Genomic DNA, 19,614 nt, shown 5'->3' with positions numbered 1-19,614 from the left:
TAGACTGATGAGTTTCAGAAGAAATTTCAAACCCACAAATGCTGATGCTCCAGATACTCAACTCGTCTAAAGAAGGACAGTTTTCAGCTGTGCTAACATAATTGCAAAAGGGTTTTCTAATGATCAATTAGCCTTTTAAAATTCTAAACTTGGATTAGCTAACACAACGTGCCATTGGAACACAGGAGTGATGGTTGCTGATAATGGGCATCTGTACGCCTATGTAGATATTCCATAAATAATCTGCCGTTTCCAGCTACAATAGTCATTTACACCATTAACAATGTCTACACTGTATTTCTGATCAATTTGATGTTATTTTAATGCACAAAAAATGTGCTTTTCTTTGAGAAACAAGGACATTTCTAAGTGACCGCAAACATTTGAACCGTAGTGTATGTGTACATCAAGTCCCGAGCAGATCATTGAGTACATGTTGATTGAATAGTGTCCCATTTGTTCATCAAACAATAATTCCTCATGTCTCTGGCATTCCGATCTGTAAACCAACAGGAAGATGAATTTAGAGCCTGTAGCTCGCCCTGTAGCTCGTGTTAATTGGAGCAGGTGCACTTTGAATCCATGGAAAAGGCCTTTTAAGAAACCCACCCTGCTATATATGTTCTACACTTGCTGCAGCCCTGCAATGTACGGCCTGAACACAACAAAGGTTCCCTGCTTACGACCCCATCTCTTTTATCTGCCTGTGTGCTTGTCTCATTAGATGCATGTCCATCCTCAGAGTGAAGAACAGACCTTTGTAATTAGGGCTGTCAGGAGGACTGTTCCAGCCATCTTTGTACTTTATTCTCTAAAGTTGCTTGTGTCCGTCACGCACACACACACACACACACACACACACACACACACACACACACACACACACACACACACACACACAAACACACACACACACACACACACAAACACACACACACACACACACACACACACACACACACACACACACACACACACACACACACACACACACACACACACACACACACACACACACACACACACACACACACACACACACACACACACACACACACACACACACACACACACACACACACACACTAACTATACTCTTCCAGCTGCCATCCCACAATGGTGTGTCTACAGTAGGAAGACATACTCATTACTTGCTGAACACAACGGGCTGTTGTTTCATTTCTCAAGAAGTTAATAATCATGTCATGTCATCCACTAAACCTATCATTTCAGGTCAGCGGATTCTGTATGTTCATGCAGATGACAAGGCATGCATCGCATGTGCATTGCTCATGTTCATTGTCCTACACTGACACCTACAGTATCAACCATTTCCTTAGGAATACATTAGATTTGTAGAGCTTCTGAGAATTTATTTGAACCTTCTTCTTTTGTCTTTTTCTTCTATATTTCCTTACATGTAACCCTGTTAAACTGACCTCTTACATTTTTTTTATGGCAAATATACTATACTGGATGCAGATATTCCTCCTCCCTAACTGTCCACAAATTACATGGAGGGCGACACTGGCCACAGAGTGTTTCAGACCCAGTTTGGAAAGATTGCTACGAACATCTACTATGGGCACCATCACCCTCTCAACTGGTTCATGTACAGTATGAATGGATTGAGATTTGATTAGATTTTTTATTTATTAGGATCCCCATTAGCCGATGGCGACAGCTAGTCTTACTGTGGTCTGAAACATACTGAAAAATACAATACATACAAAAGACTTTACAATTGACATACATTTTTTTGGCAAACAATTTGGAATTTCCAACACATTGTTTCTTATAAAAGCAGTTAGTCTTTCCTCAACTCTCAGCCAAAAGAGACTGGCATAATATTAGCCCTCTGATTACAATGAAGAACAAGATGTTCCGCTCTGTTCTGGGCCAGTTGCAGCTTAACTAGGTCTTTCTTTGTGTAACATTCGTCGTCTTCTTCTGATGAGGAGTAAGAGAGGTCAGACCAATTTGCAGCGTGCTAAGTTTTCAATTTAAATAGACAAACTGAACACTACAAAAATACAAAATAACAAAGTGAAACAAACGAAATGGTCCCGTGTGGTAACAAACACAAACACCCACAACTCAAAAGTGAAACCAGGTTACCTAAATATGGTTCTCAATCAGGGACAATGATAAACAGCTGCCTCTGATTGAGAACCATACCAGGCCAAACACAGAAATCCCAAAACATAGAAAAAGGAACATAGACAACCCACCCAACTCACGCCCTGACCATACTAAAACAAAGACATAATAAAAGAACTAAGGTCAGAACGTAACACTTTGCAGCACTTGACCGTACTGTAATACTGGACAATAATCAAGATAAGATCAAACTAGAACCTGCAGGACTTGTTCTGTGGAGTGTGAGCATCTCTTTATTATGGACAGACCTCTCGCCATCTTTAAAACCATTGAATCTATATGTTTTGACCATGACTGTTTACAATCTAAGGTAACACCAAGTAATTTTGTCTCCTCAACTTGTTCAACAGCCACACTATTCATTACCAGATTCAGCTGATATCTAGAACTTAAGGAATGATTTGTACCAAATACAATGTTCTTAGTTGTAGAGAGGTTCAGGACCAGTTTATTACTGGCCACCAATTCCAAAACAGACTACAACTCGTTGTTAAGGGTTTCAGTGACTTCATTAGCTGTTGTTGCTGATGTGTATATAGTTGAATCATTAGCTTACATGGACATACATGCTTTGTTAAATGCCATTGATAAAAATAGAAAAGAGTAGAGGGCCTAGAGAGCTGCTCTGCGGTACACCACACTTTACATGTTTGACATTAGAGAAGCTTGCATTAAAGAAAACCCTCTGAGATCTATAAGATAGATAGCTCTGAATCCATCATAATATTATGGCAAAGGTTTAAAACCCATAACACATACGTTTACTCAACAACAACAATAACAACAATTATGGTCAATAATGTCAAAGGCTGCACTGAAATCTAACAGTACAGCTCACACAATCTTCTTCCTATTGATTTATTTCAACCAATCATCAGTCATTTGTGTCAGTGCAGTACATGGTGAGTGCCCTTCTCTATAAGCATGCTGAAAGTCTGTTGTTAATTTGTTTACAGATAAATAGCATTGTATTTGGTCAAACACAATTTTTTCAAACAGTTTGCTAATAGCTGGCAGCAAGCTGATAGGTCTGTTGTTAGAACCAGTAAAGGCTGTTTTACCACTCTTGGGTAGAGGAAGGACTTTGGCTTCCCTCCAGGCCTGAGGACAATGACTTTCCTCTAGGCTCAGATATATAAGCAGAAATCCTCTTCAACTCAGTGAGCCCATGTGGTCAATTGAGGCTAGGAATGCAGCTATAGCAAACCACTGCTTCACCTGTGGAATCAACCTTGTTGGGACAGTAAATACCATCAAAGACGGGTTTATGTTGTTCCACATTATCTCTTTTACAACCTCTTATTACTGAGCCAAGTCCTAGGGGCATTGAAATCTATTCCATTCTGCCCTCTACTGCCTCCATAGTCCAATTATCCATGATATACTGGTATCCTCTCTTTTGTGTGTAGCCTCATACAGTATGCCACTGCCAGACTTCACAGCTGGTGAACACAACTATATTATGTATGAACCATCATAATGCAGATTTCTGAAGAGGATATCTCTTGTTATGTAGGAGCACTTTAAGAATGAGTTCACCTCTGGGAATGGAAAAAAAAGGTATAAATCTTTCAGTTTTTTTAGGACAGTGTAGTATCATGCATATTACTGCATATCTGTTTTTCAACTAAGTACTCAATCAACACTATCTTTCTGTCAAGAATTTGACATGGATGTCTGCATGAATAGAGATACTTCTGAATAAGTAAAGCATACAAAAGGGATATCCAGAAATGGGTCAGGTCTATACCAGCGTCATTGACAGTGAGCCTCAATGGCATAGACCCATGTTTGATATATGAGCCACACCCAAGTGCAGTGTGTCTGTCTGCCATTTACATTCTGCATCGAGAACAGGCCTGGGGCCTACTGCCATGTTAACAAGTGTCATGTTGCTGAACGTTAGCCTCACAGCACATTCATATCCATAGACCTCATGATCTATGCATAATGTTGCAGGTTGTCTACCTGTGAAACACTAACAGACATCACTGTCTGGTTTAACCTGTATCATGTTCAGTTACGCGATAACAAAACCCTGGTATATTACGTTTGCATAAGTAGTTTGCATTACTATATCTGCAGATGACTGGGAGGTATGGGGACTATTCAGAGGAGCTCACCAGGGCAACCAAGCATGACTTCAAGCCAAACATTATCAAGAAGTAGAAGATCGACATGACCTGAAGGTACACCTAAACAAAGAGACGTGCTGCACTGTAGACAGTAGGCTATCTCAATAAGAGGACATGAGGTCAATGTTGAGGAAGACATGATTACTGCTATCAAGATTATTAACAGACCAAACAAGCCAGCCATAAGCTAAACCAAAGACTGTGTTCAAATTATTTTAATGAGTACAGTACATAAATGGAATTGTATATTTCATAAAAATAAAGCAATTTTAACACATTCCATTTGTTCATAACAAAAATACACAAGCAGGAATAAATCATTGTCATCCCATCTAGATTGGGAAAATATGTTATCATGGTAAAATGAAAATTAAATAATACATAATTATGGCTGGTACAAAAACCAAAGTGCAATAACATCATCCATGATACCAAAATATAAAAATAAATGTTGAAAGAGAATAATGAAGTCATTCTGTGTGTTGCCTCCACTTGATTGCTATTTTCAACAGAAAATATCTTATGATCTAATAATTCCTAACTCGGAAGGTAGTGTTGAGTCATATACTGAAGCAAAACCTGCAAGGCATCCATCTACCTCGTACCGAGTACTTCACACTTTCCACTGTGTCTCCATTCTCCCTTTTCCAAACTCAAAGAGCATGGAGATCGAGGCATGTAGTGCAACACTGAAAAAACGTCAGACAGTGGAGGCTGGTGGGATGAGCTATAGGAGGATCAGGCTGATTGTAATGGCTGGAATGGAATTAACGGGACGGATTCGAACATGTGGTTTCCATGTTTGATACAGTTCCATTAATTCCATGCCAGCCATTACAATGGGCCCATCCTCCTATAGCTCCTCCCACCAGCCTCCACTGCCTTCAGTTGAAACTATAGCTGATTCTCTGTAATAATCTCCTTGATGTGAATGACACTGACATGGACTGTAATCATCGGTTCACACAACAAAAGCAAAGTCTGTACAAAGCAGCAGGCTGAGGTTGAACATGATGTCCTGATGACTGACACCTAGGCCTGCCAGGCAGATTTGGTTCCATAAACAGGAAATGGGTCAAGGTGTATTGCATTAAAGAAAATACATTTGTAACATGGGTTTGCTATTGTAATACAACACATCAGACTCTATGGACATGAATTACCTGAGTCTTTCAAAAACAATTTCTCCCTCTATTCCATGTTATTAGAAAATACTAAATAATACATGAAGTTCAACAAACAGTATCAAAATAACTATTAATAAAATAAGACCAGGCTAGTCTAAGGGGAGGAAAGCAGCAATACATGGCCCATCAGACTTGCATGACACCAGGTAAAACCAAAGAGAGCATCATGTTGCCATAAGCCCTTGTATGTGCATTGTTTTGTCCTCCTCTACAAGTCTAGAATCAACTTGAGTGTCATGTTATTTTTTCCACCCAGCATTAGAAATAGGATTTCAAGTCTTGCACTGCTCACTCTTCACACGTCAATTGGTAGAATCAACTAACTGAAGTAAAACTAAACAAAATGGGACACAGGAAAAATTCCTTTATTCTATTTCATCTATCTGCTTGTCCCCCAACCAACTTAAAAACCACACTTTATTTATGTCTTCAGTGATTATTCCTTTACACACTGACGACTAGCATGGGCTATGTGAAGTGAGGCTGGTGTGGTGACGTTGGAGTGATGTGTGTTCTGTGAGCAGTCAGTTAGCACTGGAGAGGACAGCCCGGGACCATCTACAACACTGGGCAAGAGCTGGAACCAGCAGTCCCAGTTCAGGGACCTGTAGACCCACTGATGTGTCATCATAGTGAGGATGGGGCACCATAGCGATGTGGAGACCATCTGCATCTTCATTGTCCCGAAGCCATCAGCTCTCCTTGAAGATGAACAGAATATCCTCATCTGTCCCGTAGCTCATTCGAGCCTCTTCAAAGTTACTAATGCTGGTGCAACACACACCTGTAAGCAAAACACACAAAGGCTTTCTGTCAATGTGATATTTTCACTCTTACTCAATCTCTCTGTGCTTACTGACAAGAACATGGTTAACTTTTCACCCTCTGGTTACATGTTCATGCAAAGCCCCATGCAGGGCACAGAGTCAGGTGCAGGTGTTATGTTATTGTGCAATTTATTATGAAGCACTTAGATTTAGAACTTGGAATGCCAAAAAACACAATGTGATTTATTCCACACTTATACTTAATGAATATAAGGGCCATGTCGACTGTTGGAAATGTGTAGAGGGAGGACTAACGGTCTGAGTAGGCAGGGTTGTTGTAGAAGATGCAGCCAGTGCTCCGGTTGAAGCCGCACACCACCACAAAGTGACCCTGGTATTCTGGCTTCCTGCAGAAGCACTTCTGGCCCACAGGCAGGAAACAGCAGTACTTGACAGGCGAAGAGCAGAGTTCACACACCAGAACCACAGCGTTGACCAGCACTATGGCCACATGGCCCTGGTAAATATGTTCCTGGATTTCCTGAATTGTCACAGAGCTACAGGTGACATTCAAAAAGGCAGAAAGTTAGCATCTCTTGGTTATTTTCTGTCTAGGTCTGTAAAAAAAACTATTACTAACCAGACAAGCTGGTAGATTTGGAACAATTTGTATTTTTTCTTTATCCGTGCAAGTATTTCACAAGGTTTACTAACCATTTATTCACCACCACACCCTTGCTTTCAGCCTTTAGGAAGAGTTCGTTGACTCTGTCTTCCTCAGTGTCAAAATGCTTTTTGTAGAATGACTGGAAACAGATGAAAGAAACAAACATAGTAAGTCTCTCAGGTACGTATTAGTTAAGGACATTTGTTATGGTGGGCTACATGATAATTAAATGTACTTAACCTTACATTATAACTATTGTACTTGTGATGGCCTACAAAGTGTTGACTCATTACCTGATTCCTGAAGCCCTTGTCAACACCCAGTGTCTGAGTGCAGAAGCGGTGCCGGACCCTCAGCTGGCACATGAGGTAGGCCAAGTCAATCGTCCAAACACTCTGCGTCAGCTTCAACTCCCAGCAAGCACCCTGAAACTCCTCATCACTCACAGGGTGGAGGTACCTGCCAAATTATTGTATATGATGAAGTCTTCACCAACACAATGCACTGTAGTTAAAATGCAGACCCATGTCTGTATGCAGTATATGATGAAATGTCCTCATACTTCAAAACCATTCTGGAGCAGGCTAATCCACAGTCCCAGTGGTACAGCTGCCGAATGACGGGTACATTCAGCAGGACAGCATCATCTGTCAAAAACAAGATGTGATGAGGCTGATGGAAATAATTACACAATCTTAGCTACTGGGCTCACCAGGCCTATAATATGTCAGTTTCTTTCTGTTGTGGCAAGCTTCTCCAAATTAATTAAAATCATGTTTACGAAAGTAAATTACTACTGTAGCTAGCTAACTAATGTTTTTCTAATGGATTGGACATTCCTTTAGCACCACTGACAAACACAGCAAGCGTTATTTACATGTGACAATGTCATGAGATGGGATGCCCTGGTTCGATCCCGGGCTGTAACACAACCGGGCGTGATCGGGAGTCCCTTAGGGTGGCGCACAATTGGCTCAGCGTCGTCCGGGTTAGTTGAGGGTTCGGCTGGGGTAGGCCGTCATTGTAAATAATAATTTGTTCATAATTGCCTTGCCTAGTTAAATAAAACATTTATTTTGCTTCACATTAAATTGGTGGTTAGCGAGCTAAGTTAGGTGGGTTCTACTACCAAACGTGACATTTCAAAAACACTCTAGATAACTAGAGCACACGTACCTGACATTCTGTTGGTTTGTTCTTTGCTGCTAGATGCAAATCACAAACTAGTTAGACTTGCTTACGGTCGGTAGCTAGTTAATCCTCCGGAGTTGGATTGCCTCATGAGGGTGTTGGCTAGCACTGCCTGGCGCTAGCAACCAAATCAGTGTACCCTAGAACATATCATTATTTACATCTAGTTGGTCGACTTAATAGTCAATTCGCCCACTAACTGTTAGATCATATAAAGTGGATTCATGTGAATTGTTTAGTGTTTTCTTGTACTGATCGCTAAACTAGTTCTGTTCAGATAGCTAGCTGGGTTTCTTCAAATAATTGATACGAACGAGGATTGCGAGTCAAACTCACTTCCGGTGGCTGGTAGCGCCCGCACACCCAAATGTTGTTACTAGCGCGCGCACACACACACTTAAAAGTGGATCCAGAAACTACACTGCCACCAAAATAACCCTGGTCGCAAACAAGAACAACATCTATCACAGAGTGTATCCCACATTATTCGAGTCGCTTAATTGTTGTTCATACTATAGATGGAATATAAAAAAAACGTAATAAATTGGATTGAGCGTTGTCTGTAAAAGAAAAAAGCTTTAGTAGTGAACTAAACTGCGCCGTTGGCAGGACATCAGTAGGTGGCAGCACATACAGTTCTCGCTCTAGTTTTCACCCTGCATCGCCACAGATAGAACAATGAGCTATTAGTTATAAAACATCTTTGCCATGGCTATGAGTCAAACAGGAAATACACGGGGCTGGAGAGGCTAGCTTTCAAACAAGCAGGACATCTTTGCCATTCACCCATAGCAGGACCTAAATAAAAAATATTAGCTATCTAGCTTAATAATTTCCACGAACTTGTTTGCAAGGATTTAAACGGTAAAATATTACGGTTATCATCATCTATCTAGCTATTAGCATTATAGCAGTGCACACGGAAATGAGCTAGCTACAGTACGTATCATTCGGCGCTAACGTTAGATATTTATCGTTAGCCAACGTTAGCTACCAAGCATAGCTAGCTAACATCCAGCTAGCCAATTCCATTCATCCTGTTTTAGCTACTAACGTTTAACTACTGATTTTAGTGACAAATAACATCAACCAGAAGCTGTTTTATATTTGACTAAAATCATTACTGTATTTGTGGTGGTGCTCAGAAAGATGTCCATTGGAGTGCCAATCAAAGTCCTTCATGAAGCTGAGGGCCACATCGTTACCTGCGAGACCAACACCGGGGAGGTGTACCGGGGGAAACTCATTGAAGCTGAGGACAACATGAACTGCCAGGTAATAAGCGTCTCAAACGTTAAAGTGGATAAAGTATTTAGTTAAAGTATAATTCTGAACATGTTGCATCAAGTTCTCTTAAGTTCTAAGTTCCTTACTAGTCTATATTTTAATATTATGTTTTATAAATAAGCATATATTTTCCCTGAATCCCTCATAAAGTAGTCCTCTACAACCTACCCCCCAAACCCTCCCTTCCTAATCTAATTTGATGTATTTCTCATTCAACATTCTGTCCCCTCCAGATGGCCAACATCACAGTGACCCACAGAGACGGCCGTGTAGCCCAGCTGGAGCAAGTGTACATCCGAGGCAGCAAGATTCGATTCCTTATTCTACCAGACATGCTGAAGAATGCACCAATGCTAAAGAGTATGAAGAACAAGAACCAGGGAGCTGGAGCTGGGAGAGGCAAAGCTGCCATTCTCAAAGCACAAGGTATAGATTTTAATTACATTCTGGCCCTAATCAGATCTTCTTTGATTCCAACTGGCCTGCATGCGCCATCATGCCAACTCATTGTCAGTCATTGTGATGCCAAACATGTTTGGCTTGACTATGATAGCAATTGAGTTGGCATTTAGCAGGAGCACAAAGAGATCTAGGCCCAGGCTAGTATCCTATTGGATTTGCTACATAAATTATGGAAGCAGATTATTGTAATAATGTATGTTGATTGAACAATTTGCTTTGTCTCCTCTCCCAGTGGCTGCTAGGGGTCGAGGACGTGGAGGGATGGGAAGAGGAAATATATTCCCGAAAAGGCGATAATTGTAAAAATTATTTTCTACATTCTATAACACCGCTTGTTTGTTATTTTGTTGATAAATGATGCAAAATACCATTTCCATATTAAAATGATTTTCTTAATATTGATATGTTCCTTGTTATCAGGTAGCAAATAACTTTAGAGTAGCCATTATAGATTCTGACCCTACGCTTGCTTACAGCTGCACTGGGGTCGAACAGGTTTCCTGTTTAGATTAAAACACAGCGGAGCCGGTGCGAGATATGGCTCGGGAAACGTACCTCAATGTAGGGATGAGAAATTAGTTGTATGCCGAATTGTCCCATTATCCCAACTGTAACATTGAGGAGATTGAACGACTGCAAGTTTAAGTAAACTGCTGTTTTCGTTCTCATGCTAGCTAGCAGTAGCCACTGCCGCCGTTATGGAATGTTCCGTTGACCAACAAAGGAGCTGATTGGCTGACACTGCCATTCCAAAACGGCTGCTCTTGCTTCTGCTACCTAGCATTAGGACGAAAAGGGCAGTTTTCTGTAACTAGCAGTCAGTCGTTCAATCTTATCGGTGTAACAGTTGAGATAAAGGGACAATTCGGAGTACAATGCATTTCTCATCCCTAGATTATGGTATGTGCACATACCATACCACATAAGCAAGCATTCTGGCTAACCTTCACAGTTTGATAGGTCGTACACTGAAGATGCTTAGTTAGAAAGTTAAGGAAATACGAGTGTATGCATGATGTTTAGTGGCAGGGGCTGGATATTTGAGGTGGGTAAAGGTCTGGACAAAAAAAAGCATGGCTTCAATGTCCTTGTTTACACATTATCAGTGGTTTTGCAGTACTTTGCAAACCTGTGCAAATAAGTCTTATTGAAAAGCTATATTTATTCTCTTTAGAGTATTGTGCCCACATGTTCATTGATCTCACCTAAAGTTGTATCTAGGGGCTACAGTTGAAGTCAGAAGTTTACATACACTTAGGTTGGAGTCATTAACTAATTTTTCAACCACTACACAATTTTCTTATTAACAAACAATAGTTTTGGCAAGTCAGGATATCTACTTTGTGCATGAACAAGTCATTTTTCCAAAAATTGTTTACAGACAGATTATTTCACTTAATTCACTGTATCACAATTCCAGTGGGTCAGAAGTTTACATACACTAAGTTGACTGTCTTTAAACAGCTTGGAAAATTCCAGAAAATTATGTCATGGCTTTAGAAGCTTCTGATAGGCTAATTGACATAATTTGAGTCAATTGGAGGTGTACTTGTGGATGTATTTCAAGGCCTACCTTCAAACTCAGTGCCTCTTTGCTTGACATCATGTGAACATTTTAAAAAATCAGCCAAGACCTCCATTTTTTTTTGTGGACTTCCACATGTCTGGTTCATCCTTGGGAGCAATTTCCAAATGCCTGAAGGCACCACGTTCATCTGTACAAACAATTGTATGCAAGTATAAACACCATTGGACCACTCCGCTGTCATACTGCTCAGGAAGGAGATGCGTTCTGCCTCCTAGAGATGAACGTACTTTGGTGCGAAAATTGCAAATCAATCCCAGAACAACAGCAAAGGACCGTGTGAAGATGCTGGAGTTAACAGGTACAAAAGTATCTATATCCACAGTAAAACTAGTCCTATATCGACATAACCTGAAAAGCCGCTCAGCAAGGAAGAAGCCACTGCTATAAAACCGCTATAATAAAGCCAGACTACGGTTTGCAACTACACATGGGGACAATGATTGTACTTTTTGGAGAAATGTCCTCTGGTCTGATGAAACAAAAATATAACTTTTTGGCCATAATGACCATCGTTATGTTTGGAGAAAAAGGGGGAGGCTTGCAAGCTGAAGAACACCATCATGTTGTGGGGGTGCTTTGCTGCAGGAGGTACTGGTGCACTTCACAAAATAGATGGCATCATGAGGTAGAAAAATTATGTGGATATATTGAAGCAACATCTCAAGACATCAGTCAGGAAGTTAAAGTTTGGTCGCAAATGGGTCTTCCAAATGGACATTGACCCCAAGCATACTTCCAAAGTTGTGGCAAAATGGCTTAAGGACAACAAAGTCAAGGTATTAGAGTGGCCATCACAAATCCCTGACCTCAATCCTATAGAATGTGTGTGTGCAGAACTGAAAAAGTTTCAGAGTAAGGAGGCCTATAAATCTGACTTAGTTTCACAAGCTCTGTCAGGAGGAATGGACCAAAATTCACCCAACTTATTGTGGGAAGCTTGTGGAAGGCTATCCGAAAAGTTTGACCCAAGTTAAACGATTTAAAGGCAATGCTAACAAATACTAATTGAGTGTATGTAAACTTCTGACCCACTGGGAATGTGATGAAAGAAATAAAAGCTGAAATAAATCATTCTCTCTACTATTATTCTGACATTTCATGTTCTTAAAATAAAGTGGTGATCCTAACTGACCTAAATCAGGGAATTTTTACTAGGATTAAATGTCAGGAATTGTGAAAACTAAGTTTAAATGTATTTGGCTAAGGTGTATGTAAACTTCTGACTTCAACTGTACATTGTTCTCAGAGTTTTTATGTCCAGCCTGCGGAAAGAGTACTTAGGGCCACAGGTCCCAGCTCCAGCCAATCATAATCCAAAGAACGCCACCCTTAACAGCATAACCATGATATAGTCTAATTTCAAAATTCAGCTATTTAGCTAATTTTACACAGAATATACAAAACATTAAGAACACCTTCTCTTTCTATGAAAGACTGATCAGGTGAAAGCTATGATCCCTTATTGATGTCACTTGTTAATTCCACTTCAATCAGTATAGATGAATGGGAGGAGACAGGTTAACGAAAGATTGTGTGTGTGTGTGTGTCATTCAGAGGGTGAATGGGCAAGACAAAATATTGAAGTGCCTTTGAATGGGATATGGTAGTTTTTGCCAGGCCAGGCGCATCAGTTTGTGTGAATAACTGCAATAATGCTGGGTGTTTCATGCGCAACAGTTTCTTGTGTTTATGAAGAATGGTCCACCACCCAAAGGACATCCAGCTAACTTGACACAACTGTACGAAGCATTGGAGTCAACATGGGCCTACATCCCTGAGGAACACTTTTGACACTTTGTGTAGACCATGCCCCGACAAATTGAGACTGAAGTGGGGGGGTGCAACTCAATGTTAGGAAGGTGTCCCTAATGTTTGGTATACTTAGTGTATATACACCACAGAGTTACACTACTGCCCAAATAGCCTGATGGACATGGACGAAGCCCTTATTAAATTGTGACACAAACCAAACACTGCATAACTGCTGAGAATAAATTCAAGAATATCTAATATGGGCTTATGCAGAGTCAAATCTAAATGGGACCTGAGAAAAGAAAGTGAGTGGCTACATGTTATACCCTGATAGCCATGGTCTGAATGTCTTCCACAGTTTCAGTGACCATGTCTTGAAGCGGAAGATGGGACAGTTGGGGTCTGATGTGCGATTGAAACCACATTGCTTCAGATATGAAGGGTTAACATCAGCCAAAATGTTTCTTCTGCAAGAGACTAACGGAGAAAATATGGGGTATTCTGCAGAATAAAATAAAACTCTTAAGCAGGTGTCCTGCCTTTATTCCTACATCTTTCAGTTGAGTGCAACACAAACATACAGTGCCTTTGGAAAGTTTTCAGACCCCTTGACTTTTTTCCACATTTTGTTACGTTACGTCCTTATTCTAAAATGGATTAAATAAATAAAATCCTCAGCAATCTACACACACTAACCCATAATGACAAAGCAAAAACAGGTTTTTAGAGTTAAAACAGAAATACCTTATTTACAGAAGTATTCAGACCCTCAAAATTGAGCTCCAGTGCATCCTGTTTCCATTGACCATCCTTGAGATGTTTCTACAGCTTGATTGGAGTCCACCTGTGGTAAATTCAATTGAACATTATTTGGAAAGGCACACACCTGTCTATTAAATCCCACAGTTGACAGTGCATGTCAGAGCAAAAACCAAGCCATGAGGTCGAAATAATTTTCCGTAGAGTTCCGAGACAGAATTGCATCTAGGCACAGATCTGGGGAAAGGTGGCAAAACATTTCTGCAGCACTGATGGTCCCCAAGAACACAGTGGCCTCCATCATTCTCAAATGGAAGAAGTTTGGAAGCACCAAGACTAGAGCTGGCCGCCTGGCCAAACTAAGCAATCAGGGGAGAAGGGCCTTGGTCAGGGAGTTGACCAAGAACCCGATGGTCACTCTAAGGAGCTCGAGAGTTCCTCTGTGGAGATGGGAGAACCTTACAGAAGAACAACCATCTCTGCAGCACTCCACCCATCAGGCCTTTATGGTAGACTGGCCAGACGGAAGCCGCTCCTTAGTAAAAGGCTCATGACAGCCTGCTTGGAGTTTGCCAAAAGGCACCTAGAGGACTGTCAGACCATGAGGAACAGGATTATCTGGCCTAAAGGAACCAAGATTGAATTCCTTGGCCTGAATGTCAAGCGTCACGTCTGGAGGAAACCTGGCACCATCACTACGGTGAAGCATGGTGGTGGCAGCATCATGCTGTGGGGATATTTTTCAGCAACAGGGACTGGGAGGCTAGTCAGGATCGAGGGAAAGATGAATGGAGCAAAGTACAGAGTGATCCTTGATGAAAACCTGAGCCAGACCTCAGACTGGGGCGAAGGTTCACCTTCCAACAGGACAACGACCCTAAGCACACAGCCAAGCCAAGACAACGCAGGAGTGGCTTCGGGACAATCTCTTAATGTCCTTGAGTAGCCCAGCCAGAGCCCGGACTTGAACCTGATTGAACATCTCTGGAGAGACCTGAAAATAACTGTGCAGCGACGCTCCCCATCCAACTTGACAGCTTGAGAGGATCTTCAGAGTAGAATGGGAGAAACTCCCCAAATACAATTGTGCCAAGCTTATAGCGTCACCCAAGACTAGATGCTGTAATCACTGCCAAACGTGCGTCAACTAATTGAGTAAAGTGTGATATCTCTGTTGTTTTTCATTGTCATCGTGGGGTATTGTTTGTAGATTGATGATGGAAAAAAACTATTTTATCCATTTTAGAGTAAGGCTGTAACGTTACAAAATGTGGAAAAAGTCATGGGGTCTGAATACTTTCAGAATGCACTGTAATGTGTTCTTATTTACTCAGGTAGGTTAGTGTCTATTTCAAGAGGACCCCAAGATGGCACCACACAGGTATTGACAGTCTCTGAGTAGTTTACGCATAGCCCTGTCTACATACCTTTGAAGAGAGTAATATGATTAGAGACATTGCTATATAGTTATTCAAATATATTGCAGGATGATTCAGAAAATGTTAATGAAATTTAGGACACATTTCTCTGGAGCAGTAGATATGTATTTACTTATGACACTGAATAAATGTTTCAGCCATCTCTTTGCTGGTTGCTGCCCTTGTTAACAATTCTACAAGGATTCATCAGCAAGACATGGAGGTTTACCGTTGCCACGGACATCACTGGATCCCTCTGTGCAGTCACTGTCTGACATGCAAATGGTGGGTTGGCTTGGGAGCTTAAGAAGATACAGGATCACATTTCACTAACATTCAAATACCTTTTTGACTACAATTGAAATAAAGGTTGTATAAGTAAATTTATTAATGTGTAACTACAGTCTCATTATACATTTTACAATATATTTTTAGTGGTGTTCAATTCAAACAATAACATAACGTTTCACAATATAGCCTAATATACTTTTCAGTATATTTTAAATAAGAAATCAGAAACATACCTTTGGACAGCTCAGTTGAGTTTGATTGGGGGTGACGATCATGTTAGTCTGCCAGACAAAGATCACATTTTCCTCAAACAAATCCCCTTATTCACAAATATAAAAACAGTTCAATACAATTTGATATGAAACTGACCAAAAGGTGATACACTGTAGATGAAGTGTATTGAGTATATGATGCTACCTGAGAGGGGATGTTGTAATCAGACAAATCCCACACACAGGCACCCAGATCAGAGATGTTGGGGAAGGCAACGTCCTTCACCTAGGTGGTGACAGAGCTGATCACTGAGTCTCCTGGTAAGACTTTTGCACCGTACAGACACACCTGCAGAATTGCAGGTTAGACACGACACAAGAGGAAACAAGTGTAGAGACAAAGTGATACAATCACACATCATCCACTCTGACTTAATATAGATGGCTTTGTAATAGAAACTGAATTATTGAAGCCCCTATTTACCCAAACACATCCAGAAACTGGATTAATCTAAAGACAGCAACCACCACTTTGTTCTTGGCCACAATAATTCCTTATGTTTCATAATCAAACAAACAGCAGAGGCAGCTCTGACAGCTACAGCAGCCTGTCTTCTGAGTTATGGATATACTGTAGCAAACTAGCAATGGGAGTAATACAAGAGGTAAACAGGTCTCACACCCACAGCCTGCTGAGATAATAGTAAAATCATCTTCATGGCTAGTAAGAAAACTACAACTGACCAGTGGTCATACATTTTTGGGGGAGGGGCTTGCCTGTTTTGCAAGTCATTTTGGCATTAATACGTGTCACATATCAGTTAGCAAACAATGTAAAAAAAAAAATATATATATAGTATTAATTCAGCAAAAGAAGAAACATCCCTTTTCAGGACCCTGTCTATCAAAGATAATTCTTAAAAATCCAATTAACTTCACAGATCTTCATTGTAAATGGTTTAAACACTGTTTTCCATGCTTAAACATGCTTAAACAATTATGTACCTGCGGAACGGTCGTTGAGACACTAACAGCTTAGAGACGGTAGGCAATTAAGGTCACAGTTATGAAAACTTAGGATGCTAAAGGGGCCTTTCTACTGACTCTGATAAACACCAAAAGAAAGATGCCCAGGGTCCCTACTCATCTGCATGAATGTGCCTTAGACATGCTGCAAGGAGGCATGAGGACTGCAGATGTGGCCAGGACAATAAATTGCAATGTCCATACTGTGAGACGCCTAAGACAGTGCTACAGGGAGACAGGACGGACAGCTGATCGTCCTCGCAGTGGCAGACCACGTGTAACAACACCTGTGCAGGATTGGTACATCTGAACATCACACCTGCGGGACAGGTACAGGATGGCAACAACAACTGCCCGAGTTACACCAGGAACGCCAAATCCCACCCTCTGTGCTCAGACTGTCCACAATAGGCTGAGAGAGGCTGGACTGAGGGCTTGTAGGCCTGTTGTAAGGTAGGTGCTTACCAGACATCACCGGCAACAACGTCGCCTATGGGCACAAAACAAAAATCGCCTTTTGTCTCACTAGGGGTGATGGTTGGATTCGCGTTGATCCTCGAAGGAATGAGCGTTACACCGAGGCCTGTACTCTGGAGCGGCATTGATTTGGAGGTGGAGGGTTCGTCATGGTCTGGGGTGGTGTGTCACAGCACCATTGGACTGAGCTTGTTGTCATTGCAGGTAATCTCTTTTTAAAAATGTTTAACTTTTTTTTTACCCCCTTTTCTCCCCAAATTCGTGGTATCCAATTGTTAGTAGTTACTATCTTGTCTCATCGCTACAACTCCCATATGGGCTCGGGAGAGACGAAGGTCAAAAGCCATGCTTCCTCCGAAACACAACCCAACCAAGCCGCACTGCTTTTTAACACAGCGCGCATCCAACCCGGAAGCCAGCCGCACAAATGTGTTGGAGGAAACACTGTGCACCTGGCCACCTGGTTAGCGTGCACTGCGCCTGGCCCGCCACAGGAGTTGCTAGTGCACGATGAGACAAGGATATCCCTACCGGCCAAACCCTCCCTAACCCGGACGACGCTAGGCAAATTTTGCATCACCCCATGGACCTCCCGGTCGCGGCCGGCTGCGACAGAGCCTGGGCTCGAACCCAGAGTCTCTGGTGGTCGCAGCTAGCCCTGCAGTGCAGTGCCTTAGACCACTGCGCCACCCGGGAGATTGCAGGCAATCTCAACTGTTTCGCTGCCAGACAAGGCTCTCCTGACAGCCAGGTGTAGCAGTTGGTGTTGGGACTGCTGTTGGGACTCTGCTGTTGAGACAGCTCTATGTAGGCCAGTTTGTGGGAACCGTTTGTCACCGTTATAGTGCAATTCATGTATTGTTTAGTGTTGTGTTGTGGCTTTGCTGGCATGCATCCCACCTTTTTTTATTTTTTTGCTCCACGTAGATTTACATACTAAAATCTCCACTGCAACGGATGCTGGCTCATTTCGCAAATCTAACTCATCTGAGTAGAGGCATAATAAAACTACTGTACATCGACTACAATGGATCCATAGAAACGGTATGTACTATTGTATGCACACAAGAACTGGAGAAGATGTGAAATTACATTATCATCAAGTCAACAATATTTTCAAAATTACATTTATTGCACATGGCAAAAAAGATTTGTTCAATATAAAAAATAATTGAAATAGGTTACATGTATGCAGACAGACAAACAAAATGATAACACAATTCCTTTCTCCAGTTAGCTCCAGTTCATTGTCATCTAAGATGATGGATCTTCTACAATCTTTTTTAGTTTTAAAATTTAAATATATATATACAGTGGGGAGAACAAGTATTTGATACCCTGCCGATTTTGAAGGTTTTCCTACTTACAAAGCATGTAGAGGTCTGTAATGTTTATCATAGGTACACTTCAACTGTGAGAGACGGAATCTAAAACAAAAATCCAGAAAATCACATTGTATGATTTTTAAGTAATTAATTAGCATATTATCAGAAAAGCAGAACTTAATATTTGGTACAGAAACCTTTCTTTGCAATTACAGAGATCATATGTTTCCTGTAGTTCTTGACCAGGTTTGCACACACTGCAGCAGGGATTTTGGCCCACTCCTCCATACAGACCTTCTCCAGATCCTTCAGGTTTTGGGGCTGTCGCTGGGCAATACGGACTTTCAGCTCCCTCCAAAGATTTTCTATTGGGTTCAGGTCTGGAGACTGGCTAGGCCACTCCAGGACCTTGAGATGCTTCTTACGGAGCCACTCCTTAGTTGCCCTGGCTGTGTGTTTCAGGTCGTTGACATGCTGGAAGACCCAGTCACGACCCATCTTCAATGCTCTTACTGAGGGAAGGAGGTTGTTGGCCAAGATCTCGCGATACATGGCCCCATCCATCCTCCCCTCAATACGGTGCAGTCATCCTGTCCCATTTGCAGAAAAGCATCCCCAAAGAATGATGTTTCCACCTCCATGCTTCACAGTTGGGATGGTGTTCTTGGGGTTGTACTCATCCTTCTTCTTCCTCCAAACACATTGCGAGTGGAGTTTAGACCAAAAAGCTCTATTTTTGTCTCATCAGACCACATGACCTTCTCCCATTCCTCCTCTGGATCATCCAGATGATCATTGGCAAACTTCAGACGGGCCTGGACATGCGCTGGCTTGAGCAGGGGGACCTTGCGTGCGCTGCAGGATTTTAATCCATGACGGCGTAGTCTGTTACTAATGTTCTTTTTAAATC

The 19,614-nt window shown here is 41.5% G+C and overlaps 2 protein-coding genes across 5 annotated transcripts; one reads left to right on the top strand and one right to left on the bottom strand.

The window, feature by feature from the left end:
• Positions 1 to 4,495: 4,495 nt before the first annotated feature.
• On the bottom strand, positions 4,496 to 9,329 carry LOC110525516 (protein GUCD1). Of its 3 annotated transcripts, none has more exons than XM_021605687.2 (6): positions 9,232 to 9,329; positions 7,479 to 7,563; positions 7,210 to 7,375; positions 6,964 to 7,055; positions 6,565 to 6,806; positions 4,496 to 6,266 (listed from the first exon to the last, which is right to left on the bottom strand). In XM_021605687.2, exons 1-6 carry the CDS (start codon positions 9,287 to 9,289, stop codon positions 6,175 to 6,177), a joined length of 735 nt encoding a protein of 244 aa, XP_021461362.1. In that variant the 5' UTR covers positions 9,290 to 9,329; the 3' UTR covers positions 4,496 to 6,174. The 3 variants fall into 3 exon arrangements, with proteins under 3 accessions (XP_021461362.1, XP_021461363.1, XP_036835534.1); XM_021605688.2 differs by lacking the exon at positions 9,232 to 9,329 and adding an exon at positions 8,093 to 8,475; XM_036979639.1 differs by lacking the exon at positions 9,232 to 9,329 and adding an exon at positions 7,794 to 8,078.
• LOC110525517 (small nuclear ribonucleoprotein Sm D3) lies at positions 8,790 to 10,256 on the top strand. 2 transcript variants are annotated; one of them, XM_021605690.2, is made up of 4 exons: positions 8,790 to 8,971; positions 9,253 to 9,382; positions 9,628 to 9,820; positions 10,089 to 10,256. In XM_021605690.2, the coding sequence occupies exons 2-4, from the start codon at positions 9,257 to 9,259 to the stop codon at positions 10,151 to 10,153; spliced, it is 384 nt and encodes a 127-aa protein (XP_021461365.1). In that variant the 5' UTR covers positions 8,790 to 8,971; positions 9,253 to 9,256; the 3' UTR covers positions 10,154 to 10,256. The 2 variants fall into 2 exon arrangements, with proteins under 2 accessions (XP_021461365.1, XP_021461366.1); XM_021605691.2 differs by having other exon boundaries at positions 8,816 to 8,971; positions 9,257 to 9,382; positions 10,089 to 10,255.
• The last annotated feature ends 9,358 nt before the right edge of the window (positions 10,257 to 19,614 follow it).

This window comes from Oncorhynchus mykiss, chromosome 6 (genome assembly GCF_013265735.2).
Source record: "Oncorhynchus mykiss isolate Arlee chromosome 6, USDA_OmykA_1.1, whole genome shotgun sequence".
Classification (NCBI taxonomy): Eukaryota; Metazoa; Chordata; class Actinopteri; order Salmoniformes; family Salmonidae; genus Oncorhynchus; species Oncorhynchus mykiss.
Note: the sequence above shows the minus strand (reverse complement) of the source record. Positions and strands in the feature narration are given on the sequence as shown.